Here is a 19,401-nt window from a genome sequence, read left to right as displayed (position 1 = left end):
CCCATTTTACTTACTTAATTAATTCAAGCTAATAATGTTTAACTAATGAATTAATTACTAATAAATAATTTTAATTTAATTTAATTATTTTTTTACTATTCCCTTTATTTGTTTATTTAATATATTAATTTAATAATGTTTAACTAATTAATTGATTAATAATATTTTATTTTCTTTTCCACCTTCATTATTTATCAAAGACAAAAAAGTAAATTTTTTTTGTATTTTTATTTTTTTATTAAACTTTTCCAAATTCCAAATTAAGCATAAAGTGTCTTTAAACTTTAATTTTTTTAAAAAATAAATTTGATTAGATTTCGCCCGGTTCAAAAAATTCTCAAAAAATAAGTACTCCTTTGAAAAAACATGTATTTTTTTTAAAAATATTTCAAAAAATAATTATCTACAAAATACTTACAATAAGTGATTTAAAAATATTTTTGGATAAGTATTTTTAAAGTAAATAATTTTTTCCACAAAAAAATTATTTTCTATAAGTGGTTCGTCTTTGTCTTTGGGAAACTACAAGGCTCAAACCGAACCGAACCGAACCGAATTGTCGAGCCTTGCCAGACCAGACCGATTAATAAGATAAAAACAGATCCCAAGGGCGGTTAGACGCACCAAAATTCCCAATTCCGAAACCAGCCATTGTTTCAGCTTCGTCTTCTCAACCTCAAAAGTCTATCACAGAAACCCTAGAATTCAGAATGGATCCTGCGAACCACCCTCTGCAGATCTTCGTCCAATCCCCCGATCTCAATCTTCCTTCCCGCGCCCTTGCCCTAAATCCTTCTCACACCCTCCGCCACCTCAAGCTCTCTCTCCTCCCCCAAAACCTCCCCTCCCAAACCCTAGCCTCCCTATACTTCACCTTCACGGGCAAGCCCCTCTCTGACTCCACCACCATACGCGACTCCCAAATCCAGCATTTCTCGACGCTCGTACTTCGCATTCGAGCCCCTGGCGGCGGTGGCGATGGCGGCGCCACCGGAGCAGAGTCCCGCGATTGCTATCTCAACATGTACGCGATAAAAAAGCCCGACAAGGTTGATCCGAATGAGAAGAGATTATCCAAGTGGACGACGTGTGCGCTGTCGTTCGAGCCGTTGAAGCATCCTTGCGTGGTGGATAGGCTCGGGAATGTGTTCAACAAAGAGGCGCTTGTGGAGGCGTTGTTGGGGAAGAAGCTGCCCAAGGAGTTTGGGCATATCAAGGGTTTGAAGGATATGATTCCGATTCAATTTTCGATGATTCCTGGGTTGGACTCAAACGATGGAGATGTGATTGGGGGAACTCGGTTCCAGTGTCCCATTACAGGGCTTGAGTTTAATGGGAAGTACAAGTTTTTTTCTTTGAAGGGTTGTGGGCATGTGTTGAGTGCTAAAGCTTTGAAGGAGGTTAAATCTTCGTCTTGCCTTGTTTGTCATAAGGAGTTTATGGAGGGGGATAAGATTGTGATTAATGGGAGTGAGGAGGAGGTGGCAGCATTGAGGGAGAGGATGGAAGAAGAAAAGGCGAAGTTGAGGGAAAAGAAGGTGAAAAAGGTGAAGAATGGGGATGCGAGGGTATGCGGGGAGGATGGTGTGAGTTTGGATTCAGCCCGGTTAAGTGGCACAAAGCATGGAATTGATTCTAAGGGCGTGGAGAAGGTTACAGGTAAGGTGGAAGGAAATGTGAAAATTGCAAATGTTGGTTTTACTGTAAAAGGTGCAAATGAAGGTTCAGTAAAGCGGTTCAAAGCGGCTGACATAGCCCCACCTAATGCTAATAAGGAAGTTTATGCATCTATATTTACCTCATCCAAGAAATCCAATTTCAAGGAAACATTTACTTGCAGATCTCTCCCACTTGGAAGAAATTGATTGATGGTAGAAAGTTCAATTCTGTACTGCCTCTTTTGTAAGATGATCTTTCGTTGTTCTGGAAAGTGGACATATTGACATCCATGTTCTTGTAATCAAAAGTGTTACTGATTACTGCAATTTATGTGAAATATTATTTTTAATTGATAGGGCCTGAAGAAATAATTTCGAGTTCCACATCTATAAGTTTTACTTTCTGTTTCTTTCTTTCCCGACTGAAATAAACACTGCTATTTTTATGCTGGCTGTTGTGATCTTGTTGAGTTGTATCCTCAAAAAATGGCAGATTAAGTACATGGGCAGAAGATACTGTTTGAAAAGAATGACGTGTGAGAAGATAACATTAATATTGGCATGCTGACAGAATTCAGTTGCTTAGCTGCTCTTTTACATCATTCTGACTTGGCCTTTGGATTTGAAAATGCTTCCTTTGCAACTTAGACTTAGGTTTATTTTATTTTATTTTTATTTTTATTTTAATTAGGACCGATGGTGGCAAAAATGTAGAAACATGGATAACTTTGAAAAGTATAAAGAGGCAAGAAAAGATGCAAAAAGGGCTGTTAGTGAAGCTAAACATAGATCATTTAATAATTTGTATAATAGATTAAATACAAAAGAAGGGGAAAAATATGTTTTTAAACTTGCTAATTTTAGAGAAAGAAAGAGTAAGGACTTAGGTAATGTAAAATGTATAAAAAAAAGAATGCTATTGTCTTGGTTAAGGAAGAAGACATAAAAGAAAGATGGTGAAGTTATTTTAATAAGCTGTTTAATGAAAACCAAATAAAAGGCCTAAACTTAGAATTTACAAATGAGGAAAAAACTAAAAATATGAGATTTATTCACAAAGTTAGAGTTAACGAAGTTAAGTTTACACTAAAAAAATGAAAAATGGAAAAGCTATAAGACTGGATAACATCCCAATTGAAGTTTGGAAATGCTCAGGTGATAATGAAATTATATGGTTAACTAATTTATTTAACACAATTATAAAAATTAAGAAAATACCAAATGAATGAAGGAAAAACACTTCAATGCCTGTATGCAAAAATAAAGGAGATATCCAAAATTGCAATAAGTATCATAGAATTAAACTTGTGAGTCATAGGATGAAACTGTGGGAAAATGTAGTTAAATAAAGATTGAGGCTAGAAATGAAGGTCTCAGAAAATTAATTTGGTTTTATGCTTAGGAGATCTACTACAGAAGCTATATATGTGTTAAGAAGATTAATGGAAAAGTTTAAGGAAAAGAAGAGACATTTGCATGTGGTATTTATTGACTTAGAGAAAGCATATGATAGGGGTACCTAGGGAAGTTCTATGGTGGGTTTTAGAAAAAAAAGGTATATGTAGTAGGTATACTAATGTCATTGAGGATATGTACGATGGAGTAATGATTAGTGTAAGGACTATAGATGGAGAGACTAAAGAATTTCCAATCACCATAGGTGTACATCAAGGATTTGCTTTGAGCCCTTATATTTTTGGCCTTAGTGATAGATCAACTGACTAAGAGTATCTAAATGAGGTGCCATGATGTATGTTGTTTGCAGATGATATTGTATTGATAGATGAAACTAGGGCCAGAATAGAGGATAAGTTAGAATTATGGAGAGAAGCTTTGGAATCTGGAGGCTTTAGGATAAATAGAAATATGATAGAATATATGAAATGTAATTTCAGTAATAGTAATAAGAATATTGGAGGCAAAGTTAGACGTGATGATGAAGAAATAAATAACGCTAATAGATTTTGATACCTTGGATCTATTATGCAGGCTAAAGGAGAAAAAAGAGGATGTAATGCATAGAGTGAAAGTAGGTTGGGTAAAATGGAGAAGTGCTTCAAGTGTGTTTTGTGATCGTAGAATACCCTTAAAATTAAAAGGAAAGTTTTATAGAATGACTATAAGACCAATTATGCTATATGGATCAGAATGTTGGGCGATGAAGAAATAGAATATCTAAAAAGTAAGAATGCTTACATGGATGAGTGGTATAGCACTGAGAGATAAATTAAGAAATGAACATATTCATGGTAAATAAGGTGTAGTTCCTATACAATATAAGGGAGGGACGACTCAGATGGTTTGGGTACTTACAACGTAGGCTACATAGTGGGTAGTGGGCCATCAAATGATATTTTAGGAAGAAAATACAAGACTGATAATGTTGAGGATTTCTTTTTCTATAGTAGTACTCACCATTGGCACACACACTTCTGATTTGAAAAGTTGGTTTTGGGAATCTAATATTTCAGGAAGGTAGTTTTGAAAAGTCAAAATTTAAGAGAGATAACATGTTATAGGCCAGTAGTTTTAAAAAGTTAAAAGCTTTATTCGGAAGTTAAAGGTGGATAAGGGGCTGTATTTTGGCTTATTATCCATCAACCATTGTATCTTTTTTTTTTTTTTATGTTTTGGATAAAAGAAAACAAAATTATTAAATAATAAAATTGAAGACCAGAGTACATGAACTAGAGAACAAGGAGTCCTCCCCAAAAAACTAGAAAAGTAGGAAGAAACTATATTACAGCAAACAAAAAACCGAAAAGCAGAAAAAAAAATACAAGTAGCCATTACAAAAGCTCTGCTCTTCAGTCTCTTATGAGGTCCGACTGCAATAGGTCTCAAAAGAAACCTAAGTAGTGCACCCAAAAAGAGGTGAGGAATACTTTCTATCCCATTAAAGCCGAGAACAGGTTGAACGGCCTTCAAAGATCCTAGAATTCCTCTCCTCCATCCACAAGGTTCGAAAGATGGAAAAAACAACTGCACTCCAAAGAGCTCTACCATTTCTATTCTTTCCAAAGGTCTTGAAGTTAACCAAAAGCAACTCTTCCCATCTTTCCTAGGGGCCACCTGCTCTTCCCGCCAATGAAGAAGGGGATTACAAAAGCTGCAATGCTACTATGCAGTGCACTAGGAGATGGACAATCATTTCATTGCTTGCACAACGTATAATTCTTGTCTCCATGACATGCGCAGGAGGTTCATTTTTATGGGAGCCTTGCTGAGGTGTCAGAGATGTTAGTTGACATAGGGATGTGTCATGGATGAAGCACATTTCAACTACGGATTTAGTAATGGAAGTGTCAGACATTCTTGGGTGTCATTGTGGCCTAGCAACATATTTATATAGATGTTTAAGTGTGTCTTGGCAAGTAAGGTTAGTATAACTCCTTTGACATATTGATACTTCCTTATGCTAGAGTGTGGATGACAATGAAATCTCCTCTTAGGGGGAACATATTCCTACCCACTCTAGTGCCACAATGAAGTGAGCACCCCAAAGGGAGCTTGGGCGCGGGCTCTTGGCATCCATGTGGGGTTTATAGAGCTTCCATGTGGGATTGGGAGCCCCATGGACAACACTAGAATATTATGTCATGTAACACTCCCGAATGGGAGGTGGAGGCATGGATCCATTATGTTCCATAAATTTCCTCTTAAGTAGTGTTGCTTTGTGCTGATTGGGTTATTTTAATCTCCATATGCCTGTCACATATGGCATAGGTTGCTACATTATGGATGGCTTTGGTCTAGGGAAGTTTAGTGGCTTGTATGCTTGCATGAGGATGATGCTGTAGGGGCAAGAGTGACCCTTAGTGATCATGGGAATATGTCCCTTGTAACCATTTGGGATATGTTTCCTTAGTGACATTCCTATCTTTGATAGGAATTGTCACCTTGAATATACTTGACCATGGAATGGATTCTTGAGTGATTTGAATGAGTATGGTGGGGCAAGAATTGGTGGAGTCTTGTTTCATTTCTCCCTTTAGCTTTCTGCATGCATGTGTGCACATGTGTATTAGGGTCCTCCATTTCATTTTAATAAGGTTTGCTAACTATCTTCCTCTCTTTTGAAAGCTTAGATCTCTTATGAGACATAACAAAAATTTGAGGATATGTAAGACACATTGTTGGAGATCCCAAAGTTTAATCTTGGAAATTGGGATAAAGTAGGAACAAGTTTAGGAGGTTGATGCATTAGTCATCTACTCTTATTGCTTAGCTTACGTACATTGGATCTTCCAATGGACCCCGCAAAACTAGTGATAGAAACCTCCCTGTCTAAGCAAGAAGAGTGCCGAGTTATTAATTCACTAGTTTGCCCCAAGTTTTACTACATTATTGGTAAAACATCTCACCTGCTCTCTAGCTCTGATTCTCTCATTCCTCTTTCTTATTGTGATTTCTCTCTCCATCTTGCTTTTCTGGGCTTGTTGATTGTTGTGACAAGCCAATGATGAGCGGCAATGGTGGTGGATGGGGTTTGATTGGTTTTATGGAATGGAGAGATAGTGGGGGTTCAATTATTGTTGTTGTCACTGTTGGTATTTGTCTTTGTTTTTTTAATTTCTTTTGCCAAATTTTACTACATTATTGGGAGACGTCTCACCTACTCTAGCTCTGATTCTCTCAATGTTCTTTCTAGCTGTGATTTCTCTTTCCATCTTGCCTGTGTGGGCTTGTTGATCATGATGACAAGCCAATGATGAGGAGCAATGGCGATGGATAGGGTTTAAATTGAGGGGTTTGGTTGGTTTTGGTGGAATGAGAGATTAAGATTGCAAATGAGCCAAGATGCTCGTTTATTTATAAGCGAGCTCGAGCCCGACTCAAGTTTAAAAATATCTGTTTGAGTTTGGCTCATTTAGCATATATATATATATATAGCTTAAGCTTGGCTCGAGCTCGACTTGACTAAAGCTCATTTCACATATAAACGAGCTAAGCTCGAGTTTGAGCTTGCTCGAGCTCAAACTCTGCTCGACTGAAGCTCATTTCAAACTAATAAACGAACCAAGCCATTAACTAATTAAATTAATTGATAATTAATAAATATAATTTGAGAAAAATATATTTTGAAGTGAAAAATTCAAAAATAAGATATTTAATGTGATTAATATTGAACAATGTTTTAAAAGGCGAAGGTGTAAGGTGAGGCGTTTTACCCTTTGCAAGATGAGGCGTGAGCCTCAAGGTGTTGAAGTGTAAGCCTTTTGGAACTGTATTTTTTAAACTAATTAATAAATAAAATAAATTTATATGTAGTATAAAAATGAGAAAATTATAGAATAATGGGGAAAGAAATAAAAACGTAATTCTTAAGTATCATGTAGGCGAATTTTAGGTAACAAACTCAAATAGTGCATGTTAAAAGATAAGCATAAGCCATAATGTCACAAAATGGACACCATTTTCATGATTTAAAGTTTAAACTCTTAAATAAACATAACAAAAAGAAGAGAAAAAGCCAAATTTGAGACAGACTGGCAGAGAGTCTTCTGATACAAACAAGACTGGAGAGAGAGATAGAGAGAGTTGAATTAGCTGGAGAAGATACCTCGAAGCAGAGAGCGACAGTCGGTGATAGAGGCACACTAGAGGAGGTCGCCAAAGAGAGACGAGGTCACGAGAGGCTGTAGGGTGTCTTCGGGGAGAGACGAGAGGTCAGAAGGGGTTGTTGGAGAGAGACGAGAGGCTAGAAGGAGTTGTTGGACAGAGACAAAAACTTGGAAGAAGGAAAAGCTTTGCACAAGTCCTCTAGTCGTCGGGAGGTGGGGGGGTTACACGCACCAAGCCCTAACTTATCTTCTCATTTGTTTTCTTTTTTGTATATTTTTCATATTATTAGGTGTGCTCCTAAAAGGTGTACACATTTCTAGCTGAGGTGTAAAAGTCGCGCCTTTGGGGCGAACACATTTGAGGAGTTTTGCCTTTTAAGTTATGCCTCACGGCATTTTATGCTTGCATCAAGGCGCGCCTCAAGAACACCTTTTAAAACATTGATATTGTGTTTGTTCATGAGCCTAATATCGAGCTAGTTCACGAGCTCAATATCGAGTTAGTTCACGACTAACGAAGTAGTGAACGAGCCAGCTCACAAGCTATTAAGCATGCCAGCTCGCGAGCCTAAAAGCTGAGTATGAACCAGCTCGAGCTTGGCTTGTTTAGTTGATGAGCTTGAAATTTGAGTTCAAGCTTGGCTTGTTTAACTTAATAAACTAGTTTGAGCAAGCCATTATCAAGTTGAGCACCGAGTAGCTCACGAGCGGCTCAACTCATTCGCAGCCCTAGGAGAGATGATAGGGCTTTAACTAGTGGGTTTCGATTGTTGTTGTTGTCACTATTGGTAGTTTCAATAGGTTTCAACTATTGTTGTTGTCACTAGTGGTATTTATCTTTGATTTTTTAAAACTATACATATCACATGCTGAATCTTATGAAGAAGCCTGGCTATTTCATTATCATCTTGATGACTTGTATCAAAATCATCGAAGGTTATATTTTGCACCGTTGTTTCCACTTATAATTTGTATGCTAAAGGATGCATATGATGAAAATCACACGTTTAGTGAATCTGGCCTACAATTTTTCTTCATTAGAATTTGTAATGAAAAATAAATGTAAGAGCTATCCTTGTGGCAAAGAATCAATCATACTTGATGCTCCTTTGATCAAATCACGACATTTTGAATTTTCAAAATTTTAATGTCACGTCGCTGATTTCAAGTAGACTTATGTGGGTTATATTCTTCATGATTTTTGATGAACCATGTATGGGCTCTTAAAATATGAAATAACAATTTTTCTACCAAAAGAGAAGGGTTGGGAGCGGTTATATGGCTTTTTTTTTTTTGGTAGTTGTCTTTTGACTACTGTGGAATGACGGCCAGCAGTGTGAACGACGGCCATGGTTGGTGAATGATGGCCACCTACCATGGTAGGTGAGCCACTGCTACCTACCATGGTGGGTGAGCCACCACCACCTACCATGAGATCTTGCTAGAAGCCAGAGGTTATAAATTGAGACCCCCCACCGATGCTAAACTACACACATCTCAACTGCAAGTTGTGTCCTCTTTTGTTTTTCCATATTTTATTCTCTGTGCACATGTTAAATAGGGACCCGTGTATGTAAAGAATACACAATTGAATATACAATTGATTCATTCTCATTCTCTACATGGTATTAGAGCTCGGGTTACTCCAAAACCCTAAGCAATCCATGGTTGCCCAAAAAAGAGACAGCCATGAATCTAGCCAGTTGGCAACCCAGGAAGGAGAGTCAGAGATAACCTCCTCCATGGGCTCAGCTGGCGTATTTGAGAATTCCCCACTCCATCTTACTATTGAAAAATTCAATTGTAAGAATTACAGAGAATGGGCACAGTCAATCAAGCTCGTTATCGACGGTAAGGGAAAGCTCGGCTTGCTTACTGGTGAGACTCGGCAACCACCTCCTGCTGATGCAGTGGCGTCCCAGAAATGGCAGTCTGAAAACTCTTTGATGACGTCATGCTTGATAAACTCTACGAAGCCAACCATTGGCAAAACGTACCTGTTTCTCGACGTGTGGGATGTGGTGCGTGAGACATACTCTGTTGTTGAAAATGCTTCCTAGATTTTTGACTGGAAGCCATGACAAGGCAACAAAAATCGAGGCTACCAAGCTACGATTGATAATCAAGCCGAGAGACCTCAAGGGGAGAAAAGAAGTAATAGTTCCAATTCAAGTGGTGCATTTAACTCTGAGCAATTGGAACAACTCTACAAGATGTTCTCTACCTTTCAAACTTCGGGTCAGTCTTCCACAAATATTTCTTCGGGTTCTTTAGCCCAAAGAGGCTATTTTTTGCAAACCTTGAGTATAGCCTCTAGATCCAAAACTCCTTGGATTATTGATTTTGGTGCCTCTGACCACATGACCGATGCCTATCATCTTTTCTCATCATATTCACCTTGTGCTAGAAATTTGAAAGTTAAAATTGCAGATGGATCACTCTCGTCTGTTGTAGGCAAAGGAAAATATCCGACTCTCTGACTCCATCACACTGGAGTCTGTTCTTCATGTTCCTAATTTATCCTGCAACTTACTATCCATTAGCCAGTTAACTAAGAATTCCAATTGTTCTGCTAAATTTCTTCCCTCTCATTGTGTTTTTCAGGACCTATCATCGAGGAAGACGATTGGCAGTGCTAAGGAGTGTGAGGGACTCTACTACTTTGAGGAGGCTAATGTGTGTGAACAACGTCAAATTGCTATTTGTGATTTTGCATTTTTTCCTAAGGATAGTGATATTTTGTTATGGCATTTTAGAATGGGTCATCCCAATTCCCAGTATTTGAGACAGTTATTTCCTTCCATTTGTTCGAATAAAACATCATTTGATTTTCAATGTAAGATTTGTGAAATTGCAAAACACCAACGTACTTCTTTCCCAAAGTCCAAATACAAACCAACCTCACTGTTTACTATGATTCACAATGATGTATGGGCCCGTCTAGCACTCTCAATCATACCCACACAAAATGGTTTGTCACTTTTATTGATGACCACACTCGTATTTATTGGGTATACTTGTTGAAAGACAAAACTGAAGTGCGTTATGTGTTTATCAATTTTCATTCCATGATTCAAACACAATTTCACACGAAAATTCAAATTATGCGTACAAATAATGGCACAGAATATTTTAATTGGATTTTGGGAAATTATCTCCAAGAACATGGAATAATTCATCAAAGATCCTGTGTCGACACCCCCAACAAAATGGGGTTGCCGAATGAAAAAACAGACATATCCTTGAAGTAGCTCGTGCATTGCTGTTTACTTCCAATATGCCAAAAATGTTTTGGGGTGATGTTATTCTCACAGTTACATATCTCATTAATAGAATGCTTAGTTGAGTTCTCTCTTTTGCCCCACCTCTTCAAAAATTCCAAGCATTTTTTCCAAACTCTCGTCTCAGCTCAAATCTCTCTCTCAAAGTGTTTGGTTGTACTGCTTTTGTCCCTATACATCATCGACATAAACTAGATCCTTGCGCCCTCAAGTGTGTCTTTCTTGGCTATTATCCTACCCAAAAAGGGTACAAATGTTATGATCCTGAAACAAAAAGGGTATTTGTTAGTCTTGATGTTACTTTCTTTGAAACTATTCCTTCCAAGAGCCATCGCTTCAGGGGGAGACTTTGAGTAATAAAGAAGCTGAAGTTTTGGACTTCAATACCTTTATTACTGAACCTGAGCATGTCCCAAACATTGAACCTGTCCCAAACACTGAGCCTGTCTTGAAAGGTGCTTCTAATTTGCCAAATACAGAAGAAAACTTGAATTCAGGGGGAGATGTAGGAAAACAATATAACAAGGAGATACTTGTCTACTCAAGAAAGCCAAAATTAAAGGACATAGAGAATCTCATACCTGAGGCACCAAAAGAGCCAAAATCGGTGATAGATCCAAGCAACCATGAGTCTTCATCCACTCCTAATCAGGTAATGTCTTCAAGTAATTTTGAGTCCTTTGATAAACCTGCACAGGCTGATTTCAATTTGCCCATTGCTCTCAGAAAACAAACTCGGTCATGTACTCTACATCCCATTTCCAAATTCATGTCTTACAATACTTTCTCTATAGGGTGTTGTGCTTTTACGTCTAATCTTGACAGGATAAAACTTCCAAAGAATATTCAGGAAGCCCTTGAGATCCCTGAATGAAGAGAGGCAGTTATGGAGGAAATGCGGGCCTTGTAAAAAAATGGAACGAGGGATGCGATGAATCTACCGAGAGGGAAGAAACCAGTGGGCTACAAATGGGTGTTCACTGTGAAATAGAAAGCTGATGGGATAGTGGAATGGTACAATGCCCGCCTTGTTGCAAAAGGGTTTACTCAAACCTATGACATTGACTACAGAAAGACTCTTGCACCCGTGGCAAAATTGAATACCGTCCGAGTTCTCCTAGCCTTGGCAGCCAACCTGGATTGGCCACTCCAGCAACTTGACATCAAGAATCCTTTTCTAAATGGCGAACTAGAAGAAGAAGTCTTCATGACAACACCACCAGGATTTTGTAAAAGGGGTGAAGAAAACAGAGTATGCAAACTCAAAATGTCTCTGTATGGACTCAAACAGTCTCCAAGAGCCTGGTTCAATGGCTTTACAAAGGTGATTAGGAGCCAAGGATATCGGCAAAGACAATTAGACCATACTATGTTCTTCGGGCAGTCTAAAGATGGGAAGAATTCAATTCTGATTGTATATGTCGATGGCATCATCCTAACTGGAGACAACATAGCAGAGATGGAAAGGTTGAAGAAAGTCTTGGCCACTGAGTTTGAGGCAAAAGATTTGGGACAAATGCGGTATTTTTTGGGGATGGAAGTTGCTAGATCAAAGAAGGGAATCAGTGTTTCTTAGAGGAAGTATGACCTAGACCTCCTAACTGAAACTGACATGCTTCGGTGCAAACCAAGTGATACCCCCCAATTGAAGCAGGAAAAAGAAGAGTAGACATCGGAAAACTTGTTGAACGAGAAAGGTATCAGAAATTAGTTGGCAAACTAATTTACTCATCACACACTAGACCCGACATCGCATTTGCAGTAAGTGTGGTGAGTCAACACATGCATTCACCAAGGGAAAGTCACCTAGAAGCAGTGTACATGATTCTTAGATATCTCAAGGGATCTTCGGGCAAAGGACTATTCTTCAAAAAATGTGATAGCAAAGAAATAGAAATCTTCATAGATGCTGATTGGGCAAGATCAGCAGAAGATAGAAGGTCCACTTTCGGGTACTGCACCTTTGTATGGGGAAAACTTGGTGACTTGGAGAAGCAAAAAACAGAACGTTGTGGCCAGAAGTAGTGCTGAAGCAGAGTTTAGAGCAGTGGCGCAAGGGATATGTGAAGGATTGTGGTTACGGAAACTCTTGGAGGAGTTGCATGTCACGGTAAAGTTCCCTATCACACTCTACTGTGATAACAAAGCAGCCATTAACATCTCTCTCAATCCAGGCTAGCATGACAGGACCAAACATGTGGAAGTAGACACACACTTTATCTAGGAAAAGGTTGAAGAAGGAACCATTTGCATGACTTATGTTCCTACCAAAGAACAAACAGCCGACATCTTCACCAAAGGACTACCTCGACAAAGTTTTGATGATTTCACATACAAGTTGGATATGGTCAATATCTATGATCCAACTTGAGGGGGAGTGTGGAATGACGGCCAGCAGTGTGAACGATGGCCACGGTTGTTGAATGATGGCCAGCAGTGTGAACGACGGCATGGTTGGTGAATGACGGCCACCTACCATGGTGGGTGAGCCACCACCACCTACCATGAGTTCTTGCCACAAGCCAGAGGCTATAAATTGAGATCCCCCATTGAAGCTAAACTACAGACATCTCAACTGTAAGTTGTGTCCTCTTCTGTTTTTCTATATTTTATTCTCTGTGTACATGTTAAATAGGGACCCGAGTATGTAAAGAATACACTGTTGAATATACAATTGATTCATTCTCATTCTGTACAATTGCCTTGTACTGAAATTGGAAAGTACATATGAGAAATGGTTTTAGAGAGCTTCCAGTAAGCAGAAATTGAACCACAAGATCATTTGGTCATATAATAGTAAAAGATTTTTTTTTTTGACTAATAAAAGAAAATGTGTTAAAGCGTAAGATAAAGATTACTACAATCTAAGAGAGGACAAGAAATCCTCTAAAGAGAAACAACTGAAAAATGAAAGACAAAGGCAAAACCTATCAGAATCTGATTAGGGAAATGTAAAAAAATCTCTTCAAATGAAGGAATTGAAAGGCTTCATTTATTTATTTATTTATTTTTATTTTATATATATAATTTTTTTAGGATTCATTATTATTAGATTGAGATGAATGACTTGTCTGGAATGTTGAACATTGAAATAATGGTGCGGATGAATTAGTGTTCCCCGTCTAACTAGCGCAGCCCGGAACGAGCATTCGACTAATAACCTGCTGTAATTTGTGAATGCATGGAATTCACACACCCCTTCACTTTACTGTAACAGTATACTGTCAATCTGTCATTACCTTCATAATGATTGGCATATCATCCAATTAAATTTGTTCACTCCCGCTCTTGATCATATTTGGTATGCATTTACAATTGGAGAAAGCAGATTTGCTAAAGCGGTTAAATAAAACTTATTTTTCATGACATTAAAAGGGCACATTATTCGTAATGAAAATGCCACACCCAGGGCTTTGGAGAGGCTGTTTCCTGACTTGAACCCTTCTGAATGTAACACCTTTATCATTGGGTCTGGGTTCAGTTTCTGATTATCCATGATAAAGGAGTGATTTTGTTTTGTGCAGGTATAGCCCTAGGAAATATGCTGGCTGTTCACACTGGTGTTGTCCCAAATATTGCAGCTGGTTTAATTATTATTGTCAACATTACAATTTTGCTAATGCATAGTTCCACTAGCTTCTTTTATGTGGTCCTTGTACTTAAATCTTTTTCTGCTAGGTCAGGCAAGGGTCCAGTGGTCATAAGTTGGAAAAATATTTTATGTTTGTCAATTTTTTGGCACTGAGTTGTGTGGCTTTGTTTAAATAGGTTATATGATGATCAAAAGTGATGAACAGTTAAATACAAATTAAGTGCAAATGAAATGAGCAAGTAAGCCGGAAGATACTGCAGAAGGACAACAGGTTGTGCCTTGCGGCTGGTGGTGAAGGACTTGAAGGAGAGAGGAGTGTCTACAATGGCATATAAATGCAAAGGGAGGAATTGAGTATGTTTAGAAGTTGTCCGTGTGTTGCTTCTGAGGGTTCTTAGGAAGAATTCTTCAAGAATTGGTGTGGTGTTGATGACCCATGTGATTGGGTTGGCCATTGACTATGTTGCACAGGCACTTGTCAATGCATGAGCAAAAGGAAGGCCATAAAGGCTAGATTTATTGCCAGTTATGGTCGGGTAGTGAAAATGCTACTGGAGCAGTTCATTATTTTATGGTGTTTTTATGGCTTTTAATTTTTTGTCGTAGTCTTTCATACTTAAATAGAGGGCTGGGATTACAATCTTGTGTAGGAGATTATGGGCTTTGAATTTAGGGTGTTCTCTATCTTAGGGAGCATTATTTTGCTCTTAATGAGCTTTTAATGGACCAATAGAAGTTCATTAGATGACTTGGAATTTAGAGTTCGGCCTGGTTACATCTTTGAACATCCTCTTAACTCTTCTTTTGTGGTCAGAAGCCATTCCTTCCCTTAAAAATTCAAAACTCCTCCACAAGCGATAATGGCTCCCCATGATCCATGATTCATCCTTCCCACAGCTGTCTTCATACCACTGCCTCCCACAATTGCCTCCCACCAGACTCCCACCACTGGTTTTCAGCAGGGATGATAATCTACTGCAGAGATGGTAACATTTCCATTGTCTACAACCTGTACCACTACTTCCACCCACAGATCTGGTGGAGATGGTTGATGCACCACCGGCAACAGTAACCACCTCCCACCTGCAAGGGTAGACATATCTACAAGGCTCCCTATTGATGCCTCCTCTCCATCTCTCTCCTCCCTCTTCTCTCTCTCTCTCTCTCTGTTCAATCGACAGATCTGCGTCTCCCTTGATCTGTAAATGATCAACAGTCTGAGGTTGCCATTGACAAACAATGAAAAATGAGTGCAATTTTTATATGCAATTTTTTTTTTTGTTGATTTTTCCTTTTGTTCTACAGTTTTATTTATCTATTTATTTTTAAAATTTGCAAATATATGTGCATTAAGGTGCATTTAATCTATGAATGATCTGAACGATTTTTCTGTTTTTCTTTTGGCAATTGAACGAATCTTTTTGGCTGTTAATCTGAATGATCTTAATATTTTTTGAAGAAGTTTTCGTCACACGCAACTGTGATCTGTAGTGAATTTGTATTTTGTGTAATATTTTATTTTCGAATGATCTGTACTGCATTTTTTCAGTGAGAAAATTGGAGATACAGGTGGTTGGAAGCTAGGTTGGTCTATGCAGTGTTCACTTGTTTTAAATGGTGACAAAATCAAGGTTCATTGATGTATTTTGGAAGGAAGCATATTGAAGATTATTTGGAGAAGTGAGGTAAAACTATTTTGAATGGAAGCCTATGGTAGAGGAGAGGAAGGTGCTGTTTGCATAGCAGGTGCTCTTTGTATAGCTTAAGCTGATACTTCAATGGTGGAACAGATCTGATGCATGCCTGGAATATAAGTAGTATGTACAAAATGAGCCTGTGGGAGCACATGAAAGCTAGACTGCCGAAGCAATTCTCACTGGCTGATTATGCATTGGAGTTGTAAAATGTATAAGAAATTTCATAACTTCAAGCAAGTAGGTGTTGTTTATGGAAGATCGGTAATCCATCTTCAGGTTGGTTTGAGTAATAAGCAACCATTAGAAGATGCTCCACAACATGCCCTAGTGGCAGAAAAGAGGCGTGCCATTATGGAGGGAGGAGGCCATTTTCTAATGTTTCCAGTGCGCATGGCAGCAAAATTCAGCTGCTGTTTGGTGTATTTGGAGGACAAAAACAAGTCCTAAAGGTGATTGAGGGCCTGTTACTAATATTTGTGCAGGAGTAATCAAACCAACTAAGGGCTAACAATAGTGAGAAGGGGAAAGAAACAAGAAGACTTGGCCTTCAAAATAGTTTTGGCACCAGCCAGTCGCCATGTCAACGACACGTGGCGCCGAGTAAGTGGCCAGTCAGCAGCCGAGACAGCTGCCACGTCAGCCCGGGCTCACGCCACATCATCAAGTGGGTCCCACAGTCACTTGCGGAGTAGGTGGGCCCCACGGTGCCATGTCAGCAGACAGTGCAGTTAACAGCGTCACTAATGTCGTCAGAGAATATTCTGTCCGTGAGAGGAATATTCCGTTAAAGTTGATTAGGGTTGACCTGACGAAGAGTTTGACCGGGTTTTTTGAAGCCATTTCGGGTCCGTTTTTCGAATGACTTAAGCCATTTCTAAGGTTTTCGGCCGTTCTGGATCCAACCGTGTTGTCGGATTGAGCTAATTCCATCTCTAGATCAGCGAATCGAGATGTCGAACGAAAAGAGCTCTCAGATCGAGATGTTTGATGGCGCAAACTTTGGTTTCTGCAAAATGTAGAGAGGGGACTATTTATTTGGTAAAGAGTTACACTTACCACTGGTGGAGAAGTCAGAATCCATGAAGGAGAGCAAGTGGGAGTTGCTTGACTGAAAAGCCCTCGGAGCCATTAGAATGACTTTGTCAAAGTCTGTGGCGTTCAATATCAAGCATATAACATCCACCAAGTCTCTGATGGATGCGCTCTCTAATATGTATGAGCAGCCTTCAGCCGCAAACAAGGTACATCTCATGAAAAGACTATTTACGATGAGCATGTCTGCAGGTGAAAGTTTCAACAGACATTTGAATAATTTCAACGAGTTTTCGGATCAACTCTCCGCGGTTGGGATAACATTTGATAATGAGATTCGGGCCTTGTTGATTCTCAGTTAGTTGCCTGAAAGTTGGAATGGTGTTGTTACTGCCATCAGTAGCTCCGCAGGAAAATCGAAGCTTGTATACGATGAGGTCGTCAGCATGATTTTGACGGAGGAAATCAGAATGCAGTCAAACCATGGCTCCACTTCGAGTTCAGCCTTGAACATGGAGAGTCAAGTAAGAGGAAACAGGCATGGACGATCAAATAACCGCGGCAGATCTAGGCCGAGGCGGTCTAAATCCAGAAATCCCAGAGGTACTCAGGACATAGATTCTCAGAGCACAAAAGTTATTGAGTGCTGGAACTGTGGAAAAATTGGTCATTACAAGAACCAATGCAGAAGTCAGAAGAAAGAGACAAGGGCAAAGACCGAAGCAAATATTGCTTTCGAAAATGATGATTTGTTGATCTGCTCTTTGGAGAGCAAAAGGTAGTCTTGGGTGTTAGATTCTGGAGCTTCATTCCATGCCACTTGCAACAGAGATTGCCTGGAGGAGTATACATTAGGTAATTTCGGTAAAGTATATCTGGGCAATGATCAACCTTGCGACATTGCTGGTAAGGGGACAGTGAAGATCAAAATGAATGGGTTAGTATGGAAACTGAGAGATGTTAGGTATATTCTAGGCCTGAGGAAGAATTTGATCTCAGTCAGTCAATTGGCAGATGAAGGTTATAATACATCTTTCATTGGTGATGAATGGAAGATTTTGAAGGGTGCATTGACAATTGCTTGAGGTAAGAAAAGTGGTACTCTTTATGTAACTCCTGATACATGTATGTCTATTACAATTGCTACAGGAAATGATGATAGCAACCTATGACATGAACGACTCAGACACCTGAGTGAGAAGGGACTTAGGGTGATGCACTCAAAGGGTAAGTTGAGTGATTTACAGTCGATGAAGATTGACACATGTGAGGATTGCATATTTGAGAAACAGAAGAGAGTCAATTTCCAGACAAACAACAGTACCCCGAAGAAAGAGAGACTTGAGCTAGTCCATTCAGATGTATGGGGACCAACAACCATTTCGTTTACAGGAGGAAAGCATTACTTTATCACGTTTATCGATGATCATTCACGGAAGGTATGAGTTTACTTCCTGAAGTATAAATCTGATGTTTTTGATGCTTTTAAAAATTGGAAAGCGATGGTAGAAAACGAAATTGGTTTGAAAATCAAGAAGCTGAGAACAGATAATGGTGGAGAGTATGTTGACACTGAGTTCAAGAAATTCTGCTTTGAGCATGGTATCAGAATGGAAAGGACTGTGTTAGGTACGTCTCAACACAACGGCGTAGCCGAGCGGATGAACATAACGTTGACAGAAAAAGCCAGAAGCATGTGTATGCAGTTAGGCTTGCCAAAGATGTTTTGAGCAGATGCAGTCAACACAACAGCTTATTTGATTAATAGAAGTCCTTCAGTACTATTGGACTATAGTCTACCAGAAGAAGTTTGGAGTAACAAAGAGGTAAGACTTTCACATTTGAAAGTTTTTGGTTATGTTGCATATGTACATATCAATGATCATGTTAGGAATAAGCTGGATCCGAAATCCCGGAAATGCACTTTCATCGGTTATGGTAGAGATGAATTTGGATACCGCATTTGGGATGATGAAAAGAAAAAGGTGATCAGAAGCAGAGATGTGATTTTTGATGAAAAGGTGATGTACAAAGATAGGCACACAACAGAATCCACCGAACCAGTTGAGAGAGAATCAACCTATGTAAATATGGATGATGTCCTAGAATGTGTTGGGACATAATAGCAGAATGCCGAGAATCCTCAGGCGGAGGAATCAATGGAGCAGATCGTCACACCACCGCCTCCTACTCTAGCTCCGGAGCTTAGGAGATCTACTCGGCCCCATGTACCAAACAGAAGGTATATAGATTATTTACTTCTTATATATGGAGGAGAGCCCGAATGCTATGATGAAGCATGTCAGGCAGGAGATGCGAGCAAGTGGGAGCTTGCAATGAAGGACGAGATGGAGTTCTTCACCTCCAACAGAGCTTGGGAACTAGCTGAGTTGCCCAAAGGTAAGAAGACCCTTCACAACAAGTGGGTGTACAGAATCAAAGAGGAGCATGACGGCTCTAGGAGATGCAAGGCTCGATTGGTAGTTAAAGGCTTCGAGCAGAAGGAAGGAATTGATTACACCGACATTTTTGCACCAGTTGTGAAATTGACAACCATCAGATCTGTTCTGAGTATTG

General features: G+C 39.1%; 1 protein-coding gene across 5 annotated transcripts in view; it reads left to right on the top strand.

Annotated features, from left to right (window-relative positions):
* Window positions 1-624: 624 nt before the first annotated feature.
* LOC131149054 (uncharacterized) overlaps window positions 625-19,401 on the top strand; it is a 33,084-nt gene continuing 14,307 nt past the window's right edge. For 3 of the 5 annotated variants that reach the window (XR_009135120.1, XR_009135121.1, XM_058099107.1), the window contains exon 1: window positions 625-1,902. Coding sequence is in view for 2 of the 5 variants with exons in the window: in XM_058099107.1 (XP_057955090.1) it covers window positions 711-1,865 (1,155 nt within the window). In the remaining 3 variants the exon portion in view is untranslated. The remainder of the gene's footprint in view (window positions 1,903-19,401) is intronic. The other 2 variants (XR_009135122.1, XM_058099108.1) reach the window with 1 other exon arrangement.

Source organism: Malania oleifera, chromosome 2, assembly GCF_029873635.1.
Source record: "Malania oleifera isolate guangnan ecotype guangnan chromosome 2, ASM2987363v1, whole genome shotgun sequence".
In the NCBI taxonomy this organism is placed as follows: domain Eukaryota; kingdom Viridiplantae; phylum Streptophyta; class Magnoliopsida; order Santalales; family Ximeniaceae; genus Malania; species Malania oleifera.
The sequence above is the reverse complement of the archived record's forward strand: the minus strand, read 5'-3'. Positions and strand labels throughout refer to the sequence as shown.